A 19,147-nucleotide genomic window follows, 5' to 3' on the forward strand; every position below is an offset into this window, starting at 1 on the left:
TGCCTCGGCTTCTGGCCTTGCCAACGGCACTGAGCGCTGGGAATAGGTCCTCCTCCTCCTCCACCTCTCCCCTGGGATGCAGCATGGGCCGCCGTGCGAGAGTGCCGGGCAGGGCCAGGGGGGAAAACGAGACGCTAGATATTGAGCTTCTAGTGATGCCCGGACTGAAGAACCTGAGGAAGTGGGTGCTTCTGAAGACAAGAGTATGGGTGCTGAGGGCATGGCCTGCCAGGCAGCTCAGAAGAGCCCTGGAAAAAATCAGGTCATTGCCTTCCCTGGAGAGCTCTCCTTCCTGGCTGACAAATCCCCTTTGTTTTCAGGCTCTTCTTTCGATGAACGTTTTGTCATAACAACAGTTACTCATTTATACAATTCCTTCCTTTCAAGAGATCCCAATAGTGCCTCTCCTGTGATGTGTGGGGATCTGTCATTGAAATGTAGTGACTACAACTGTTCAAGCACTGAGCAACGCTCCTGATGAGCAGCGTGGGGTACTGAGTTATTCTATTAGCTTTCTATAGCACTCTTTCTTCCTTGACACCAAAGCCGGAGTACTCCGAGTTATCCAAGATTATCTCAGAAACAAGGCGAGAGTGGCTGTCGGGATGTGCACTTCAGGCACAGTGCAGCTCTCTGCTTTTGACATATGATTCATATCTGAGAAAGTGGGAGATAGTGAAACACCTGCCAAGAAGCTAAGGACCACCACCACCATCCTGTTGTTCCATCTGCCTCTGCAACCTGTCCTTTCATACAGCAGCATGTTATCAGTCTGCATGTTCGAAACTAAGCACAACAAAAATCTGTGCCTTCTCCATGTGAAAAACCTCCACTGAATGTGTACTTTTGCCTTAAGGGAGGGGACAAGAGAATGAATCATATATGACAGATGTCAGTCACATCACTTAATGCATCACTGGAAGATACTGGGATAGTAATGTGATGTGGGCCATGTGAGAGCCAGAACAGAATAAAACAGAGAGGAACTGAGACAGAAAGATCAAACCTAGCCAAGCTGGGATGTCATAGGGCACTGGAGTGCAGAGCCTTTACATTACAGAATGCTCCTGGGGATATATAATAATGATGGACATTTTCTCTGTTAGCTGACTGAAGTCAGGGAATAATAGAAGTTTCTTATTTTACAATGAAATTAATGCATTTTGGAACAGCACTTCAGGAAAAAAATCAAAAGGACCAGAGCAACACAAAGGACCTGTACCCTGACTCTGTAAACCAGTTCCCATGCCACCACGGTTTTGCTCCTTTTCTTTCTGTGTCCACAAGTACATTTCTAAGTCTGGGAGTGGTTTCAGAGACACCTTCAGAGACAGAGAAATCCCTTAGTGCAGCTTAGGGACTTACCTGTTAGAAAGTTTCTCAGAGCCCACATACAGGGCACTCCTCATGAGTCCAGCCCGAGTGCCCAGAAATGCCATCTCAATCCCTGCCTCAGAATCCCTGTGGAATGAAAACACATTAATGACAGCAAGTTTTTACTAGCTAACAATTAGCAGGCTTAGACTTGTGCCTGGATTGACACATTGGAAGCTTGCTTGTTTGGTCTTTGGAAGTAGAAAAGAAGCTGCTCTCCTGCTAGTTCTGCTCCAGGCTGCCTGCATGTAGGTTGAATCAAGGAAGACAGACTGCAGGGAGAAAATGCCTGTCTCAGGCATGCACAGGACAGGTAGGGTAGCAGACTGACTGTAGATTGATTTGTATGTGGTTTTCTGGAGTTATGAAGGGCACCGGTGGGAGAGCTGCACAGTGAGGAGTCTGCCGCAGTGTGGTACGGAACAGATGAGAGAGATTTTCTGGTGTAGCTGCTGAAGGATGATGCTGGTATTTGGGTGATTTAACACAACTGCCCTGGCTCAATCTCCCTCAGCAGTAGGGATAGTGGTAACTGAAAAAGCAACAGGAGTTCTGTGGCCACACACTTCTGTGAGTAGCATGTTGTTTGCTGAAAGTAGATGTGTGACATGATACCAGATACTACAAGCATCAGGTGCCTCACTGGAAATAATAAAGAAGAATGTTTGCTAAACCCAGCCTGTCCTCTTCCTTCCTGAGTCTCAGTTCTCATCAGGCATCAACAACAGAAACAAGATCAAACTCTCTTCTCCACTGCTGGTAGGGGAACAAATTCCATGCCAGTTGGGATGGAGCTTTTGCTACAGTCATGTGGAAGTCAATCCAAACCACGTTGCTATCACTCAAAGGGATAACTGGTGCATAGGGAAATAACTCATACTTATTTTAAATTGAAGTAGTCTCAAGTGCCCTGAGATCCCAAACTGTCAACTACAGAGATAAATGCTGTGCATCCAAGTTAAACACGGCGAAGAACTGATGCTGAACACCCCCTGCAGTGACACATCTGGATCACTGTTGTCTTCCAGTAATAGTCAGACATTTGGCATTAATATTCTGTTACCAAAACAAGCCCTCACCAAACTACAGGCTTCCTTTAGAGGGCCCAACCAGCTGGAGTTTTCTCCTGAGAGACACTTTTGAGCTATTTCTAAATCTACTGAGCTACTTCTAACAGCTTTTTGAGCTATTTCTAAAGTTTCTTATATGCTTTGCAGAGATCTGTGACTGTTTTCCACACCATCTGGAAATACAGCTTCAACAGTGTGTTACATATATTTATTTCTCAGTCACTTACGTGGACATATTGAGGGCTAGTGTTGTCCAGTAGGCTTCCATGGGTGCAGTGACCACGGCATCAAACAGCACTTCCTGGACCAACTCCTCATCACCTACAGAGGAAGGTGAACAAGAGTCAGAAGAGAAAGACATGTGTCCCCATAGATGTCTCAGAGAGTTTCTCTTTGTGGACCATCTGCCTGACCCAGGGCAGTGGAGCAACAGGCACAAATAGGGCCTCCATTTGTAGGACTGAAAACATGACCTACAATCCTAGATGGAGGAGAGCACAGGATGAAGTGTTACAGCTCAGATTATAACACTGTTTCCCCTGCAAACTCAATGGAAGGGTTTATGTTTGAAAGCGTAAGCAAATGAGAGGCTTTCAAATGAAGTTATTCATTAGACTTTGCCTCAGATCCCTGCCTTAACCTTTCTTTTGGGTGCCCTGTTGTGAGGATGCCATCTACCTCATTCCACTCCAGAAGATTTCTTCAGAGCCCCTAGTGACTTCTTGGTAGCCTTTAGTTAACCACCTATCCTTACTGTGGGTCTCACAAAATGCTCTCCTGTCCTGGTTTCCCCCAGACAACTGACCAGTCTAGATTACTACTTCAGTCCAGTCTGCACTGGGTCTTAGAGACGTTTAGAAAAGTTTGAAATATCATTATGTGCTAAATGGTATAGTCTAAAATCCCATTTATTTGACCTACTTCATTTCTATGCTGCCCTATTTCCATTTGTCTCACAGCATGAGGATGTGATGGCTATCACATTGCAGATGTGGCCCTTCCAGTGCTGTTCTAGGCAGAGCCATCCCTCCATTTCGTTGTTTCTGGCTTCACATTCTGGCTTGAGCTTCCAGGTATCTTTCTTTATCACAGATTGCATGATACATTTCTCCATCTCCCTGTCATTCAGAACTCAAAATCAGAAGTCACCAGCTGATCTTTCCTTCCTTAGGCCCTACATGCCTAGGTTGTGTCCTAGTCATATTTCTTTTTCTCTCATAGCACTTCCAATCTGCATGCTTTCCCAGTCAGCTCTCCCAAAACTTTCCACCTCCTTCCTGGTCTCTTCAGCTGCTACATCTCTTTTCAGCCTTCTCCAAAACACAGTGAGGAGGGTCTGTTCACACAGTGTAAGAGAGGAGCAATTATCAGATTACAGATTTCATTTAGGTTTAGTTTTAAGGGATTCAAATCCTTGAAATCCTTGTATTAGAGGTTTCTGAAGCATTGCATACAGAATATTGATTCAGCACTTTGCATAACTAAGAAGGCTGAAGCCATGGAGAGCGAGGTGAACTGAAGGACATCCTAAAGCTAAAGTGCTGTAGGGAGATCCCATGCACAGTTGCCCATTTCTGCCTACCAACAGAGTTCTCACTCTGTAGTGGTGCTACATCAGCTGCTTATGTGGCTGCACTTCACGTGGAGAATCGGACCTGTTACGAGGGATGAGCAGCAAGGAAGGTAATCATTCTGCAACATTTTTTTCCCCTCAGATCAATTACAAATCATGTTTGGAAAACAAAATTAGTAACATTTCTCTGAAAGTGATCATCTGTCTCCATGGAGCAGTGCAGCCCTCAGAGGATGCTAGCTGGAGCTCTGGGGAGCAGAATAGCCACAGCAACTTTCTGGCTCCTCCTGCCATCATCCTTCTTGTCCTGCTGGCTGGCCTGTCTGAAACGAAATGTTTAGCCCCCACCACATCCTATTCAAGCCTCTCGATGTTACGTATGTAAAGATCTCAGTGAAGTCAAGTTATGTGACAGCTTTGAAATGGCAAAAAAAAAAAAAAAAATCTCTGCTGAAGACAAGGAAGTGGATCCTCAGCTCATTTCCACTTGTGAATTAAGCTAGGCTTAGGTTTAGCCCTGCCTGCATGAACAGGAGCCTCAGGAACTCAGTTTGACACCAGTCAGCTTCACAATTCTCAATCCTTTGTGACAGGTAGAGGAGAGCCCAGCAGGGCCTTTGGGATGGTGAGAACTTACATTCCAGGTCAGGTTCCTCTCCTGTGAGGAAACGGATCACAGCTTCCAGCTGGCTGAGCTTCCGATGGTCTGGATCAATGTCTGTGATGCAGTAAATCCTGGTGGGTAGGGAAGGAGAAGCCCAAAAAGGCAAAAAGAAATCACCATCAAATAAATGCTTCTTGAGAATAATAACTGCAAACGGGAATTCAGCAAGAAAGCTTAGGGTGCGAAGAGTTTGCTGTTGTTGCACACCATGACAATTCAAACTCCATCAGTGTGGCTTTAAGTGAAGCCCTACCAATAAAACCAAGCATTAACTGATGGCTGTGCTTGAATGTCCCATGAATATAGTAGGGCTATGAGTATAAGCTCACAATGCAACATGTTATCAGTCCCAAATATTTACAGCAGATTTATCAATATTGTACACTGTGTAATATATGTACCTGTGTATTTATACACAAAAACAATGTGATGGAGAGACCTGAAAAGCGGGGGGCCACATGCAATGTGAGTAACACTGGGTTGGGGATGATGAGAAAATGAGATAGAGATGCAACTGTGAGATGAGGAATGAGCCTGCAGTATGATACAGTGTCAACAAAAACTTTCCAATGGGACGCTGCTGTAGGATGCATTTAAGGGAGAAATGAGAGAATGCTTTACAAGCGTGGGTGTCTGTATAATAAAAGAAACCAGCCTTTTAATCCTGCTTCCAATTTTGACTGCTTCATTGTCGGGACAAGGGAAAGGAAGGGATTATATGAGAGAATTGCATCTCATTAAGGAGCTGAAAGGAATGATTTATGAGGAAAGTCTAGGAAAAATGAATATGTAAAATGTGGTAAGCTGACACCCCAAGTTAGGAGTAGAAGAAGTCGCTGCATGCATTTCAAGTGCTCTGCCTATGAAACTTGACAGTGTAATGAGAGGTGTGAAGGACTGCGGGGCTTCTTGAATATAGTTATTTTGGCTTTGATACAGGCTGGGTTCACGTGCCTGAGTGTAACTGAATGTTGGGTTCATGAAAATCCCAAAGCTCACAGCAATAAATGGAAAGTGCCATGTTTTACCCTGTCTTCTATCCAAATCAAGCAAAACTCTAAATTATGCATGCTATTGAAACAGCAGTCATAAATCACCTTTGTGTTCTCTAGGAATTAGGTCTAGACTTAGTTCAGAGGAATGCCAACTAAAAATAAGCAACAATTTTAAAAAACGTTTCAGTTTCTCTCTAAGTTTGCTACAAAATTCACTGACAGGTCTGACATACTGTGAGTTTTGCAGCACAATTTTGAGCATCACGAGGAGGAACAAAATGAGTTGGAGTGAAAAATACTGAGAATAAATCATAGGAGATGGTTCCTGGGTGGTGTACAAGGCCTTGGTGGGATTCCCCAAAAGAAGAGATGGAATTGAGGTCTGAAGGTACTACAACACTGCCCTGAGACTATCAGTTCTTTCCAAAGCTGTTGTCCCTGGACAGTGTTGCTTTTTTTCTAGGCCACTGAGGGTGGTGAACTCAAGCAAAACTATTGGGAATTTTGTCAAAATCTCATGACAGAGTTCTCTGTCTTTGACAGGATTTCCTCCACTTACCATTCGTTTGCTAAAGACACGTCTGGCTGGAGCAGGTCGTGCAAACCTGAAACCAAATAATACACTCAGAATTGAATTAGGTAGCAGACAGACAGATAGAGGCTGTGAAGGAGAAGTGAAGGAGTACATTTCAGGGAAGCAACATTGTCTGTTAGAACAGTGGGGCTGTTCTAGATTAACCTACCTTCTTCCACTGAAGTGTTCCCCAGCAGAATATACTCCCCGTGTCCCCTGGACAGCACAACCCCCAGGCTGCAGGGAGAACAGAAGGCTGGTCAGCAAGCAGAGGTGTAATCCTGAAACATGACAATGCATTCCCTGCAGTTGCAGCCCTTAAAGACATTAACTTCCTTCACAGCAATTAAAGAAAAGAACATCATCAAAAGAGGATTAAGTGAGATCTGATTGTGGCACAAGAGGCTAAGGAACCTGCTTGTAGGGCTATGAGACATTTTTGGTGACAACATATTTGGCCAAAGTTGTAGGTTCAAATCAACAATAACACACACAAATTCTGTTCCAATTTTAAACCATTTCAGCCATGGAAAAGGAAAAAAAAAAGAAAAGAAAATGTTTAGCTTGATTTCTTATGTGAAGTTTTATCATTTTCAGTTTACAATAAAAATTTTGTTTTAGAACCAATATTGGCACACAAAAACATTCAGTGGAACTGAAAGTTGAATATATTCCATTTTGCTGAACTGAAACAATGTGCTTCACCTAAAGTGTAGCTTTTGGGCTCTGAACTTCAGATAAATAACTTTTTTGATGGCGATAGGAACAAATAAGTCAATTATTCATGCTGCTCTATTCATGAGTCACAGCCTGCTTTATGACCAGTTTGCCATCCCTGATGGCAGACTTCTGATGTACTGCATTGCTGATGTATGAGCCCATGCTCACCTGAAGGGTGTGCCACTGATGTCCGTGAAGAAATAGTCATTTGTGAGGAAGAGAACTCGTTTCTGGAATGAGAATGAATAAGAAAGTGAGAGATCATAGACAGATCAAGGTCACAGTGGCAATGGAGACCTGAGAGTAACATCTTTGGGGTTAAGGAAAATAAGTTGATCATCCCCAATAGAGGACTGCAGGAAGCAGGGATGAATGTGTAGTATTCAGTATATTTAACAACTTGTGACTTTCAAGATCCAGGCAGAGGCAGCCACCCCGTCTTTCCATCTAGGTCTTCAGTGAAATCTTCCTTTGCTCTAGGGCTCCTGCTTGGGATGGAGGAAAGCTGCCTTTCCTCTCACATCCTCCAAGCTAACACAGTGGAGTCCTGCTGTTCTTTTACTGCACGAAACAACCCTGATGGCTTTGCACATCAACATGGTGCCCAGCAGGAGTTGGGATTCAGTGAAGCGGGTAAGAAAGAGGGGTGGGGTGGGAACAGAGGCAGGTTGGCAACCCTACTCACTGCTTGGGTTGGCAGCTAGGGCCAGCTCTCCTCAGCCCTGTGGGAAATGATGAGATTCCTGACATTTGCTTTCATGCCAAACTGGGACATAACATTAACATATTGCAATTTTGTTAAAAAACACCCATAAAAGAAACAATTTACATTTTCAAGTTAAACAAAAGTGCTGATTCAAATGCAAGCCATTTTGATTCATATGAAAATATTTGTTTCTGACTGACATTTCAACTCAAGAAAGCTGCTTCAGAACTTCAGCTGTTTGCCAGACTGGCCTTTTCCTATAGGAAAGTGGAACTCTTTTCCAAAAAAGAAAAGTTTTTGGAAAAATTTTATCCCACCCTTAAGGCAGAATAAGAACCCTAATATGTTTAAAATCCCAGTCCCAGTCTGAAAATGAGGTGAGAGGATGTGTGTGGGAGACAGCAAGTGAATACAGAAAACTCACTGTTCCCCAGGGAAAGTCATGCCTGCTCTAACCTGCTCAAGCCATGCAGCCATAGAAGAGGTACAGTGCACAAAGGACAGGCTAGCATTGGGCAGATGAGAAATGGAGAAAGGCTGCTTTGTTGTTTTTTTTTACAGTGAGGAGATGGCAAACAGCTCAGCCCTTTCTCTTCCCTTTCTCTTCATGTATGGTAATTGTGTACTGCAACAGAATAGAGACTTTTGCTGAGCTGAGATGTTCCAGAAGAGCTACAATGACCCAGGCAACACGGCACAGTGGTGTTTTGGTAGTTATGGAGAAAGTACAAGAGAGACTGAGACTTCCTGTTTATAGTCTGATCTGATGGGGAAGAGGCAGAGCAAAGAAGGAGACGTGGGCAAGGATACAACAGATGACAGCCCAGGGGTACCACCGCTCTGAGATGCTTCAGCAATGTTTGCTCTGCTCGTCCTTTACTCCCTACCTGCTGCCCCTCTTCTGCACACAGAATCACAGAATATCCTGAACTGGAAGGGACCCACAAGGACCACTGAGTCCAACTCCTGGCTTCACACAGGACCACCCAAAAATCAGGCCCCATTTTGGAGAGTGGTGTCCCAAAGTTCCTTTAACTCCAGCAACCAAGGTCTGAGCACACATACATTTCAGGTTTGGGTATTGTGACTGTTCTAGGCAGTCACTCCTGACTAATGCCATCAATGTTTGCCACAGGCCCATCCATTTCTCCCCACGCTGAAAACAAAGGCAGTTTTTGCCACCAGATCTCTCTAACTTCACCTTCATTCCTTTTATTTCCCTCTCTGTCTCACTCTGCCCTCGATGCTTTCCCAAGATCAGCCTGGGGAATTGCTATTGTGTGGCTGACAGAATAATTCCTATCCCCTTCATTCAGCCCTTCTCTACACTGACTGCCTCATTCTCTGTGGTTCCAGGCTCTGTCAGCACTTTCTTTGTTTCAACTGTTGCTCTGCTTCATCAGCTAGCACAGCAACAGTGGGAAATGCAATTTCACTTCTGGTCTCTACTCTATGTATTCAGATAATAGTAAAATTGTAACTTGCTCAATTTCTGTCTCCTATTATACTTCATAAGGCTCACAGCGTTGCAGAATAAAACACATAATATCTCTTACCAAGGCCACTTTCTGTTATTTTTTTTCCTCAGTAGGAAAGCAGAAAGATGCCCTTAAAATATTGAACTAAAATGCTATCTTTGGATGACTCAGAAGACATGTTATTGAGGGTGCCCAGAGACAGAAAAAAAGAGGTTAAATTAAAGAAATAAGCAATCTAGATTGACAAAGAATAGATCTTGTTGGAAAACCCTGTTCTTTTCCAACAGAATAACAAAAATAATGGATGAAGAGAATAAAGGATGTGCACTGTATCTGGGTTTATATAAAGTACTTGAAACAGCTTTTCATGAAATTTTATTCTAAAGAATCATTTAATGTGACCTTAAATGGGATCTGGAGTGAGAACCAGCAGCAGTACTCTAAACAGAAACAAGTAGTACACAGTGCATCAGGAGAAGATGACCTACTCAAATAGAGAGACTGTATTAGGAGCCATTCAGTGATCTGTCAGATAATCAATATTTCTCTGCATATTGTGTTAGCAGCTCTAAAGATTATAAAGATGAAAAGGAGGAGGGGAATTCAAGGTTAAAAAAAAAAAAAAAGGCAACTGGAAAAAATAGCTAAGAAACATAGAAATGTGGGCAGTAATTCTAGGACAACTGTGGGATGGAGAAAAAAATGAAGGGAGAGCAGAAATGAGGTCTGGGGCTTCCTATTCAGAAATATCCAATGCAGAGAATAGAAGTGCTCTACAGAGAAAGAGGAAAACAGTGCTCAAATAGTTCAGTGAAGCTCTGGTACCTAGATACCAGAAATGATACAAGAAACAAAGGCAACAAAAATAATTGCTCCGCCTCTTGGACTGAATACTGTGTATTTCAAATGTAGATGTTGGGGAAGGTCAAACCCATTGACAGCTGACAGTACCTGATAGTTGTAAACACCAAAAACAGAGACGGGTAATTTAGTTACAATATCTAGCAACGCAACCCTTCAGAGGAAATGGAGGGGTATCTTCACTGAGAAATGGCATAATTTCAGCCTATGGCTGTGAGCATTGGCCTATTGGAATTGGTGCTGACTGGTTTAGCATGGCAGCAGACCAGCCAGCTCTATAAAAAAAGATGGAAACTTTTTTTGGAAGACTTCTGGGCAGTTAAACTTGCAGGCCTCTGGAATACTCCCTAAGAGGAAATGATGGAAGCCAAACTCTTTGGGAAAGTTAAATAAACCCAAATGAAAAAGTACCAGTGAACCTAAATATACAAGACAATTTTTGCACTGATTCCAGAGGAAGATGTACAACCTTACATTAGAGCTGGTAGGGAACATTCACAAGTCTCCATTTCACTAGAAGTTTTCATAAAATGCTTGTAAATATTTGCGTAGAAATTTAATCCTGGACTTGGATAAAGGAAAACACATTCTGACAGAGTGAAGGACAGTTTTCTTGAGTGCTTTTGGGCAAGGAAAGAGAGTTGAAAAAAGCATCCAAGCCTCTTTCTGTCAGCTCAACATGTCTTCCCCATCTCTAAACTGTTGAAGATCTCTGATTTGTTTCACAGCCCTATAAACAATGAACAGCATGCATTTTGGCTTTGCCTGGACAAAGCAGGGAGCTGTGAGGCACTTTCAGTGCCTTTGCTCATGCAGAATGCTGGTAGGTAAAAAGAGCACTTTTAGCTATGTTCTATTTTATGTCTTTAGCACGTGTAATGTATGTGGTGAAACAATAAAATCCTCACACTCAGAAATGCTGAGAGTTAAAACCACATCCTTCATGGTTCTTCAGCATCCATTTCCCCTCCCTTTGTGTGACCTGAGCAGGATCATTCTTACCCCTTTATCCACAGGGACCTTCACATCCATGGAGAGGTAGCCTGTTTCCCCATTGATCATGGCAGTTCTCAGCTGCAGAGGTGAACAAGATCAGCATTAGCATCTCTGGGTAGAGCAGGATGGGAATTAATAGAGCTGCTCATTGTTAAAATACAGGGCCTGACAGGAAAGAGTGGGTGTCAATTTTTTCCCCCACAACTTGTTTTTTTTACTTCTTTTAAACGGAAAACCTGTTCTTGGTGGTCAGGATCCTTGTCCAATCAGTGACACAGAATAAAAGTGGCTTATGCTGAAAGCTTGTTGATATGTCTTTTGAGCTAAAGGAAAGGATCTGGAAGCTATGAAGCTGTCAGTCCACGTTTCAGACTTCATCGTTTGGCAGCCAGAATGTCATTAAGTGTGATTCTCTGAGAGCCTGAAACAGGAGACACCTGAGAATCCCACCGGCTCCCTCAGGCTGACTACAAAGCCCTTTGACATTTCTTTAAACTGATTTATAAATTATAGACTGTACAGAGTACCACTTCTAAGTGCAACAAAGCGGCTGTTTAACACAGCAAAGCAAGGCTGTGTGATAGCTGGGGAGGCAGTGCGAAGCCCACTTCATTCAATCCAGGTTCCAAAGTCAAAATATAATTTTCTCAGTGACTCCCAGCCTCTTGCGAGCAAGAGCCAGGAAATTTTTCCATAAGCGCAGAGGGTTTGACATTAGGTTCAGCCTGCCAGAGCATATCAGCCTGTTGCTTCAGCCTGAGTAGAAAAAAAAGGTGGGAAGTAGCTTATTCATTCACACAAATTGCTTCCGTGCTTCCAGAGACAGGCTTCCATTCAGGTGCTGGCCAGACTCAACTGCATTTGCTTTACAAGACCACAGCTCTATTTATTATGGCTGTTTGATGTGGGTTATTTACAGGCTTAGAAGCTTGTGTTTTCCAAAGTCCGTGTCTTGGAAATCCAAACACTGACTGGTACTGTAACTCCTTGCTAGCTAAGAGAGCTTGACCTCCTGCCAGAGCCACAGCATATACTCTGTTCTGGTCTGACAGCCTGAAGCAATTTCTCTGGGTCCTGGATTCAGTTTGGTTGTTGTTGTTTCATCCATGTCTTCTTGAATGTCAGCTATCCCTCACTGCACCATAGGGCAGTAGAGAAGTAAATCAGTGAGAATGAAATCTTGGATCTCCTCAGCCCCAGTCTGTCCACAGACCTCCACCTGGGGTGGCAGTGGCTGTAGGTTGGTGCCACAGCCCAACCTTGCTGCTTGTTCCACGCTAGCTTCTCCTGCTCTGAATATTCAAAAGCAGACACAGTCCTGGCATACAAGATCTCAGAAGCAATGGATCCGTGCTGTCACCATTACAGGCAATGAGTGCTGGTGATTCCTTTTCCCCATCCACTTATGGAGCTTCAAACCAATAGACGTACAGTTTTCCTGAGAGTTTGCATAACATCTAGGTGTTTTGCTACTCAGTCTCAACATCCTTGCATGCTAATTTCCTCTTCAAAAGTTCTGTCAAGGCTGAAGAAACTCTGTTTGGGTGGCAGTTCCTGATGCTGGACATGGTCCCTCAACTCTTCCCTGTTCCCCACACACACTAAGAATAGCCCAGAATTTCTTTACAAGCAAGCCCAAACTTCCTAGCTGCAAGTCACACCATTCTACATCAATTTGTCTTTTCCAGACAGTGCTATGTTCCCTCTCTTTTTTTTCTCTTTAGCAGCTGGCTGTATTACACATCATTAGCACTTAGGCATATTTTTCCAGTCTGATTTTGCTGCTTATCAGCATTGCTGAAATTACACTGCAACTGATGTTGAGTCTGTCATTGATCTAATACCATAGCTGTGAATCTGAGTGTTGAAATGTTGGCAGCTTTCTGCTGCAGTGGGTGTATCTTGAGAGACTCTCAACTTGCTGAAGTCACACTGCAGATATTGCTCACGTCACTGAATGTCTCTGTACTCTCAGTGGCTGCAACCTTTCTTTCTTCTGGAAGATGCAGCAAAAGAACAGAAAGTGGCTTTGTTTTGCATGCCTCTTTTGACATTTTATCATTTTATTATGATTACATAAGGACTGAAACCTTACACTGTGCATCATATTAGCATTCAGATAGCAATGTTATTTGGTTAGACAAATAAATGGTAGCTAAATAAATATGGCAGTAAAGTTTTAATTTCCTCAAAATGTGTATGTATATATATGTACACACGCGTGTATGTATGTATTTGTGAAACAGCATATTGGGTAGAGAGAGAAGTAGCTCCCATAGTGGTTCCAGCAAGAGAGGAAACTACCATGGGAGCAGAAATGCTAGAAGACACCAGCGAACCCACACAATACCACAGATAACCCGTATCTTGACAAGTCCACTGCATAAAAACTGCTTATTTTTACCTTATTCTCTATGTTAAACATGTAGATGTGGTACTTATGGATATGGTTTAGTGGGCAATATTGGTGGTGGATTGTTGAACTAGATGATCTTAAAGGTCATTTCCAACCTTGATGATTCTATAATTTTGATTCTGTATTTCAGTTTCATTTCCTTTCTCAGCCTGACACACTCTTCCACTTTCCGTGTTCCCCCAGCACAGCCCTGAGTGCTTGCCCTGCACTGGCCACAATAGCTGCTGCGATCCCCTTGCTGGGCTCTTTGTCCCACCTTAGTGGGCATCTATAGCACCAGATCTCCTTATCTCAGCAGTCTCCCCTATAATCCTGAAGCATGTGTCCTACAGCTAATTCTATCTTACTCTCAGTTCAGTTCTTATCTTAGTAACTTAAGTAGCTATTCTCTCTTAACTCCTTAGAGTAAAAGAAAACCAGCTATGGAGGAGCCTGTCTACATTCCTGTTGTATCCGGATTCCGAGTTCTGATACACTGCAACATGCAGCTGTTGAGATGCATGCTGTTTCTTGTTTACCACTTTTAATAGTTTTGCCTGAGAGAGAATAGAAAAAGCATTTTCAAGTCATTTCCCTCTAGTCAGCTATTGTTTTCAGAGGTTCCACGCATGCAATAAGGTGTTTTCTGGAAAACCATTTTCTTAAGTGATATATCCCATATGCTCTTTGTCTATCATTAGAAGTGACTGCAAGCTTTAGTCTCTTTTTGAATTGCACTTTCTTCCTTGCTGTGAATCTCATTAGTTGAGTGGGCTCTGCTATATCTCACGTACTGCATGTACAAGTAACATCCTGGGACATCTCCCTACTCCCAAGCTTTTCTGGCTTTGCATTGAGCTGAATCCAGAGGTGCAACAGCTACCACCAGCACGTGGACCATGTACACATAGACTGACTCCCTGAAGCATCCTCCAACTTCTTCCTTCCTCCTGCAAGTATTTTCCCTCCCTGTTCTGGGGGGACAAAAGCTCATACAGATAAGGAAGGCAAGCAATTTATAGGAGTGCTGGCCTTGTTCTCTTCTTACCAGCTTCTCATAGGGCCAGTTACACACAGTAAAAACAGGAGTGCCACTTCCCTCCTGCTCATTCTGTACAGGTATGCTAAGTAATAGTAAGAAGGAGCTACAAAAAAGCTTGAATTCATTTTCTGATACTCACTATTTCATCCTGATCTTCCCATTCCACTTCTGAGAGATCTACACTGTTGTAGTTCGGCTTAGGCTTCAGTTTCTTTCCTTCTTTATACTGGTATTTATTAAAAAAAAAGAAAAAAGAAAGACAATCAAAGAAGAAAAACACTCAAGTAAGTATCCAGATAAACTAATCTTTTCTAAACTGACCTGTGAAGAATTAAATCGAATTTGAAGAATAATACTGTCTCATTCTCTGACTGGGAAGGCAGCATTTGGGTGCAAATGCCTTCTCAATCCCATGCTGTGTATTTCTTTATGTGGGAAAGGCTTTTTCAGGAGAAAGAGACAAGCAAGAACATAAGTGAACTTGCAGATAAAGGGTATGGCCTGGTTTGTGAGAATATTCAGCTAAATAGGTCAGTATGATACACTTCAATATGCTCACCTCCAGGAAACCATTTTTTTTTCCCCACAGCTAAGAGTGTAATCCCATTAACACTATTACACCAGCAGGAGATCTTTTCTGATGGGTATTAGGCTTCAGCTTCACTGAGAAAAAAGGAGGCTTTTCACCTCAGGGTTAACTGATAAAAGACAACTATTTGCCTGTAATCTTCCTGATGAAGAAAAAGGCGGGAAGTAGACTAAGATAGGTCAGTTTCAGGTGGAGGATAAGATAGCAACCTCACCTGGCTTTGCCTTGCCTCCCGGGAAATGGGATACATTCCTCCTCCTGATTTAATGAAGTAACTCTGCACATGTGGTATGCCTTTATGAAGACGGCTACTGGGAAGCCCTGTGGTGGCACTTTCTTTCACCAGCAGCCACACTAACTACTATTGCTGTGCATATGGAGATTTGTGTTGACAGAAACGCCTATGAAGTATCAAATGCATAGCATGCCTGCTTAATGAAACCTGCTGGGTGTTCGCAGAGATGTGTGGCCTGAAGTTCCATGTGGTACCACAAGTGAGAATTATCCTTGCATCCACCCAGCTGGTCTACTGATCCCTAAATTGTCTCTGACCTACATGTGACTAGGATGTGCAGTGCTGGATCATGCTAGCCTCAGGTTCTCCACATGTCCGACACTACAGCTGCGTGCCAGCTGTTACTGGGGTGCTGAATCTTCCCGAAGGAGGTGTGCGTGGGTGAGGGGTCCTTCAGCCCAGCAGTGAAATGCTGCATGCATGCAAATACACGTGTACCCACAACACAGCAACGCACAAATATATCACCTCCATGCATTTTTACAGAGAGGAAAGGCAGGGCACCTCCCACTTCATACACATGCATGCATATATACATCTATGGGTGTGGTATTGATTTCTCCGTTCCTCATGTTTCTGAGGCTGATGTATCAATAAAACAGTCAGGAGCACCCCTGAAAGCCAGTTCTTCCACACTAGCAAAGCTTCTTAAATTCTCAATTGTACATACCAAAGGACGGAGGTCTGGGTGTGAGAGGATGTAGCCATTGTTGGTGTTCAGAAAGGCATATCCATGGACACCCAGCTGGAGAAAGAGGCATGAGAATAATTAGCTCTGCTTTTGCTAGAAGAACTGCTGCATAAGGATTGCCACTAGTACTCTGACCAACTCAGAATATTCAGAAATGTTTTCCTATTAAAGGTATACACTGGTAGAAAACAGGCTTAATCCTAAAGCATTTATCTCTGCCCCTTTGGCTGCTCTGAGAGGACCAACCATGCTGGAGTGAGGAGCCCCAGATGCCTGCCTTAGAAACCAGGTCAGTCTGCAGAGGAGCTCTGTGTTACGTTTTGGTTGTTGGCAAGAACATACGGAGCCTCGGCCAGTTGTATAGGCCTCCCGTTTACAATGCTTTTTAAAGAGTAGCAAAATCAAGCCAGAGCAGGCACCGTCTGACCTGATCTGCAAGAGATTTCCAAGAGAGCAATTACTCAGTTCAAGCCCATACATAATACAAATTCCAGCTTAACTTGTGAGTTGCTGAAAACCCATGGATAGCCTACGCTTGCCAAAACAAGAGGTGTCTGAAAGAAGAATGGCTAAGGTTTCTATCTTCAAAAAAAATGTAGCAACTTTATGTTCCTATAGAGACAATCTTGGAGGGCTAACAATAGGAAAGCAGGGAGGTAAGTCATTCACTGCACTTTTTTTGAAGAGAATGGATTATGTATTGCACACATCTTAGAACAAAACTTGGACTCTATTTAAAAGGCTTTTTTTTTTTTTTCAAATTGCATAGAGCTCAGCATGGCAGATGCATCTAAGGCACTGGATCAGTACTACATCAAATTTCCTTGCTGGCCTATTAAAGATGAAAAGTGCAGACTCAAGTGAGTTCTCAAGGTAGCTCTGGAACTGGTCCTTTGTAGCCTGTATGCCAGGGGAGTCAAGATGAAGAAATGAGGTTTCCAAAGTGGTCTGAAATTGAAATAGCTTCTGGGAAATCATGTCCTGCCTCTGATGTAGAGAAACCCTTCAGATATTTTCCTTCCTTCCATGGAATTGCTTGGAGTAAGGGACCATTCCCCACTAGGTCTAGAAAAAAGATTATTGTGACACATGGCTTTTGAGTGACACGGAGGAAGGAAAATGAAAAGGTGTAAGTATTCTACAGAAAATGAATGTGTATAAAAAGTGAAGCTCCTGGAGAAGGCTCTCACAGGCCCAAACCAACTAGCATTGGTCTGTTGAGCACAGGGCACCCCAATACTATCAGTTCCTGGGTTGCCTGAAGGGCATTTTGCTGTAGCTACGAGCAAATGGTCTGCAAATCCTGCATCTAGGTCTCAAGTGCCACATTGCCTCTGAGAGCACTTCCATTCCTGTGAGTCTCTAGCAATCAGATTTTGGACAGCTGCCTAACTGGTAGTTGTTGTCTAATAGTTCTTTAGGAGAAACTAGAAATTGGAAATGATAGCTCAAACTACCTGATTTCTGTGGTGATTCTAGGATGAGTTTACTATCTCCTGATATGCAGACTGATTGAACAAAATGTCACTGCACAGAACTTACAGCAGAAACCAAACTGAATAGCGCATCTCTGGAGTGTTTGCCTATTGGGGAATGCTTTTTCTTTTTTAAGATACATCGAGCACAGAACTAGTGGAAACTCTTGGACTAATTCTGGAGAGCAAATACTCTGTCTAGGTATAGCATCAGTGGGTGAGAGCCAACTTCCTGTTCACTGTGCTGCCAAGAAGTCTTCAAGCTGAGCTGGAAAAAAAAGGACAACTATGCATAACAAAACCATTTGGTTTCCCAAGTCCATTCAGTTGTTAGATTTTCTGCCAAGAATATGTTGACAGGGAAACTAGTTTATTTTTGGCAACTGATATGGCAGCTTATCCACTGGGAACTGGATATAAAATATTAATTTTTATGAGATGGACTATCCAATCCGTATCATCTTTGAAAGATCTGAGCAGGTGACCATAAAGTCAAAACTGATGACCAGTTATGAATCCACTGGATTATCCAGTCCCTGTGTTTCTGAGGCATCCTAAGAGGTGAATGATTTCCTGTGTTCCTATGATGTATCACCACAACCAACTGCTCTTGCTTTATGCTCATTCTTCTTTCTACAGGCAGAAGAATGACTTTTCAGAGACATGCCAATGGAAGAATGACTAATGAGTTTGCTGTATAAAATAGGAAGTTTTATCTCAATCTTACCTTATAACGTGGAGCAAGTTTTAACAACTCCCTCAGTGGCACATCAGAGCCCACCACACCCAGGAGAATGCCGTGAGATCGCTTGAAAACAAGAATTCATTTTCAGAAGTAAAATTTGGGTAGTTTTCTGCCTGAATACACATTGCTGCCTTCCTACTGACCTCTCACATGTTTTCTCCAAACTTGTGTATGTTCATTTAAAATCAGCTAGCATATGTCAGAAAATCGCAAGAGTTGCTCCAATGTTTGTGGATAGGAGCATTTCTACCCAACACTAGTCCACAGTTTTTACTGTGATTCAGAAGTAATATAAAATGACTGAACAGAAGATTTGAGGGCAAAAGTATTCATTTGGTATGTGTGAATAACAATAAGGACAAGGCAACCATGCGAAGCAATACATATTCGTTTGTCACCGGGCTAAGTGAACCAAATGCCAAATACAAAATTATCAATCTAGGACAAATGAACGCATGAAATCCTCACAAAATGGGAAATTGTTTATTTATAAGCATCTGAGGAAAAAAATGGCTCAGAAGCTCCCACTGCAGTGCTGTGTTAATAAAGGCTAAGACTGGCCTAGGGCAGAGAAGACAGACAGCTGTTTGCAGGATCTAGGTGGAGAGTTTATGCCTTGAACAGCAACAGTGAGGAACCAGAATCTGAGACGAGGCTGAAAAACTAGAAATGGTACAGGAAAGCATGTAAAGGGTTTCAAATTCCAGAGGAAATGCCCTCATCACATGCCTAAATTTTCTAACCTTTTTACCTTACCAAAATAAAGACAGGTTTGACTTTATTGCAGTGTAGAAGATAGTTCCCAGGAGAAAATGCCAAAGGCTACGTGGTTTTTAGTTCAGCAGAGAAAGCCATTATGATGGGAGAGTGAAGCCAGACAGACTCAAAGTGGAATTTAGACACC

General features: G+C 42.9%; 2 protein-coding genes across 3 annotated transcripts in view; one reads left to right on the top strand and one right to left on the bottom strand.

The window, feature by feature from the left end:
• The window catches only part of LOC100542571 (zinc finger protein OZF-like), a 1,148,434-nt gene that overhangs the window by 5,637 nt on the left and 1,123,650 nt on the right, over nt 1-19,147 (top strand). The gene's annotated exons all lie outside the window — the stretch shown is intronic.
• The window catches only part of LOC100544274 (voltage-dependent calcium channel subunit alpha-2/delta-4), a 38,072-nt gene continuing 20,188 nt past the window's right edge, over nt 1,264-19,147 (bottom strand). Inside the window, exons 11-20 of the mRNA XM_019611573.1 lie at nt 18,226-18,306; nt 16,003-16,077; nt 14,588-14,674; nt 11,018-11,089; nt 7,139-7,200; nt 6,420-6,487; nt 6,236-6,281; nt 4,655-4,752; nt 2,672-2,765; nt 1,264-1,461 (exon numbers count right to left, since the gene is read on the bottom strand). Coding sequence (XP_019467118.1) covers nt 1,362-1,461; nt 2,672-2,765; nt 4,655-4,752; nt 6,236-6,281; nt 6,420-6,487; nt 7,139-7,200; nt 11,018-11,089; nt 14,588-14,674; nt 16,003-16,077; nt 18,226-18,306 — 783 coding nt within the window. The 3' untranslated portion in view covers nt 1,264-1,361. The remainder of the gene's footprint in view (nt 1,462-2,671; nt 2,766-4,654; nt 4,753-6,235; nt 6,282-6,419; nt 6,488-7,138; nt 7,201-11,017; nt 11,090-14,587; nt 14,675-16,002; nt 16,078-18,225; nt 18,307-19,147) is intronic.

Source organism: Meleagris gallopavo, chromosome 1 (assembly GCF_000146605.3).
Source record: "Meleagris gallopavo isolate NT-WF06-2002-E0010 breed Aviagen turkey brand Nicholas breeding stock chromosome 1, Turkey_5.1, whole genome shotgun sequence".
In the NCBI taxonomy this organism is placed as follows: Eukaryota; Metazoa; Chordata; class Aves; order Galliformes; family Phasianidae; genus Meleagris; species Meleagris gallopavo.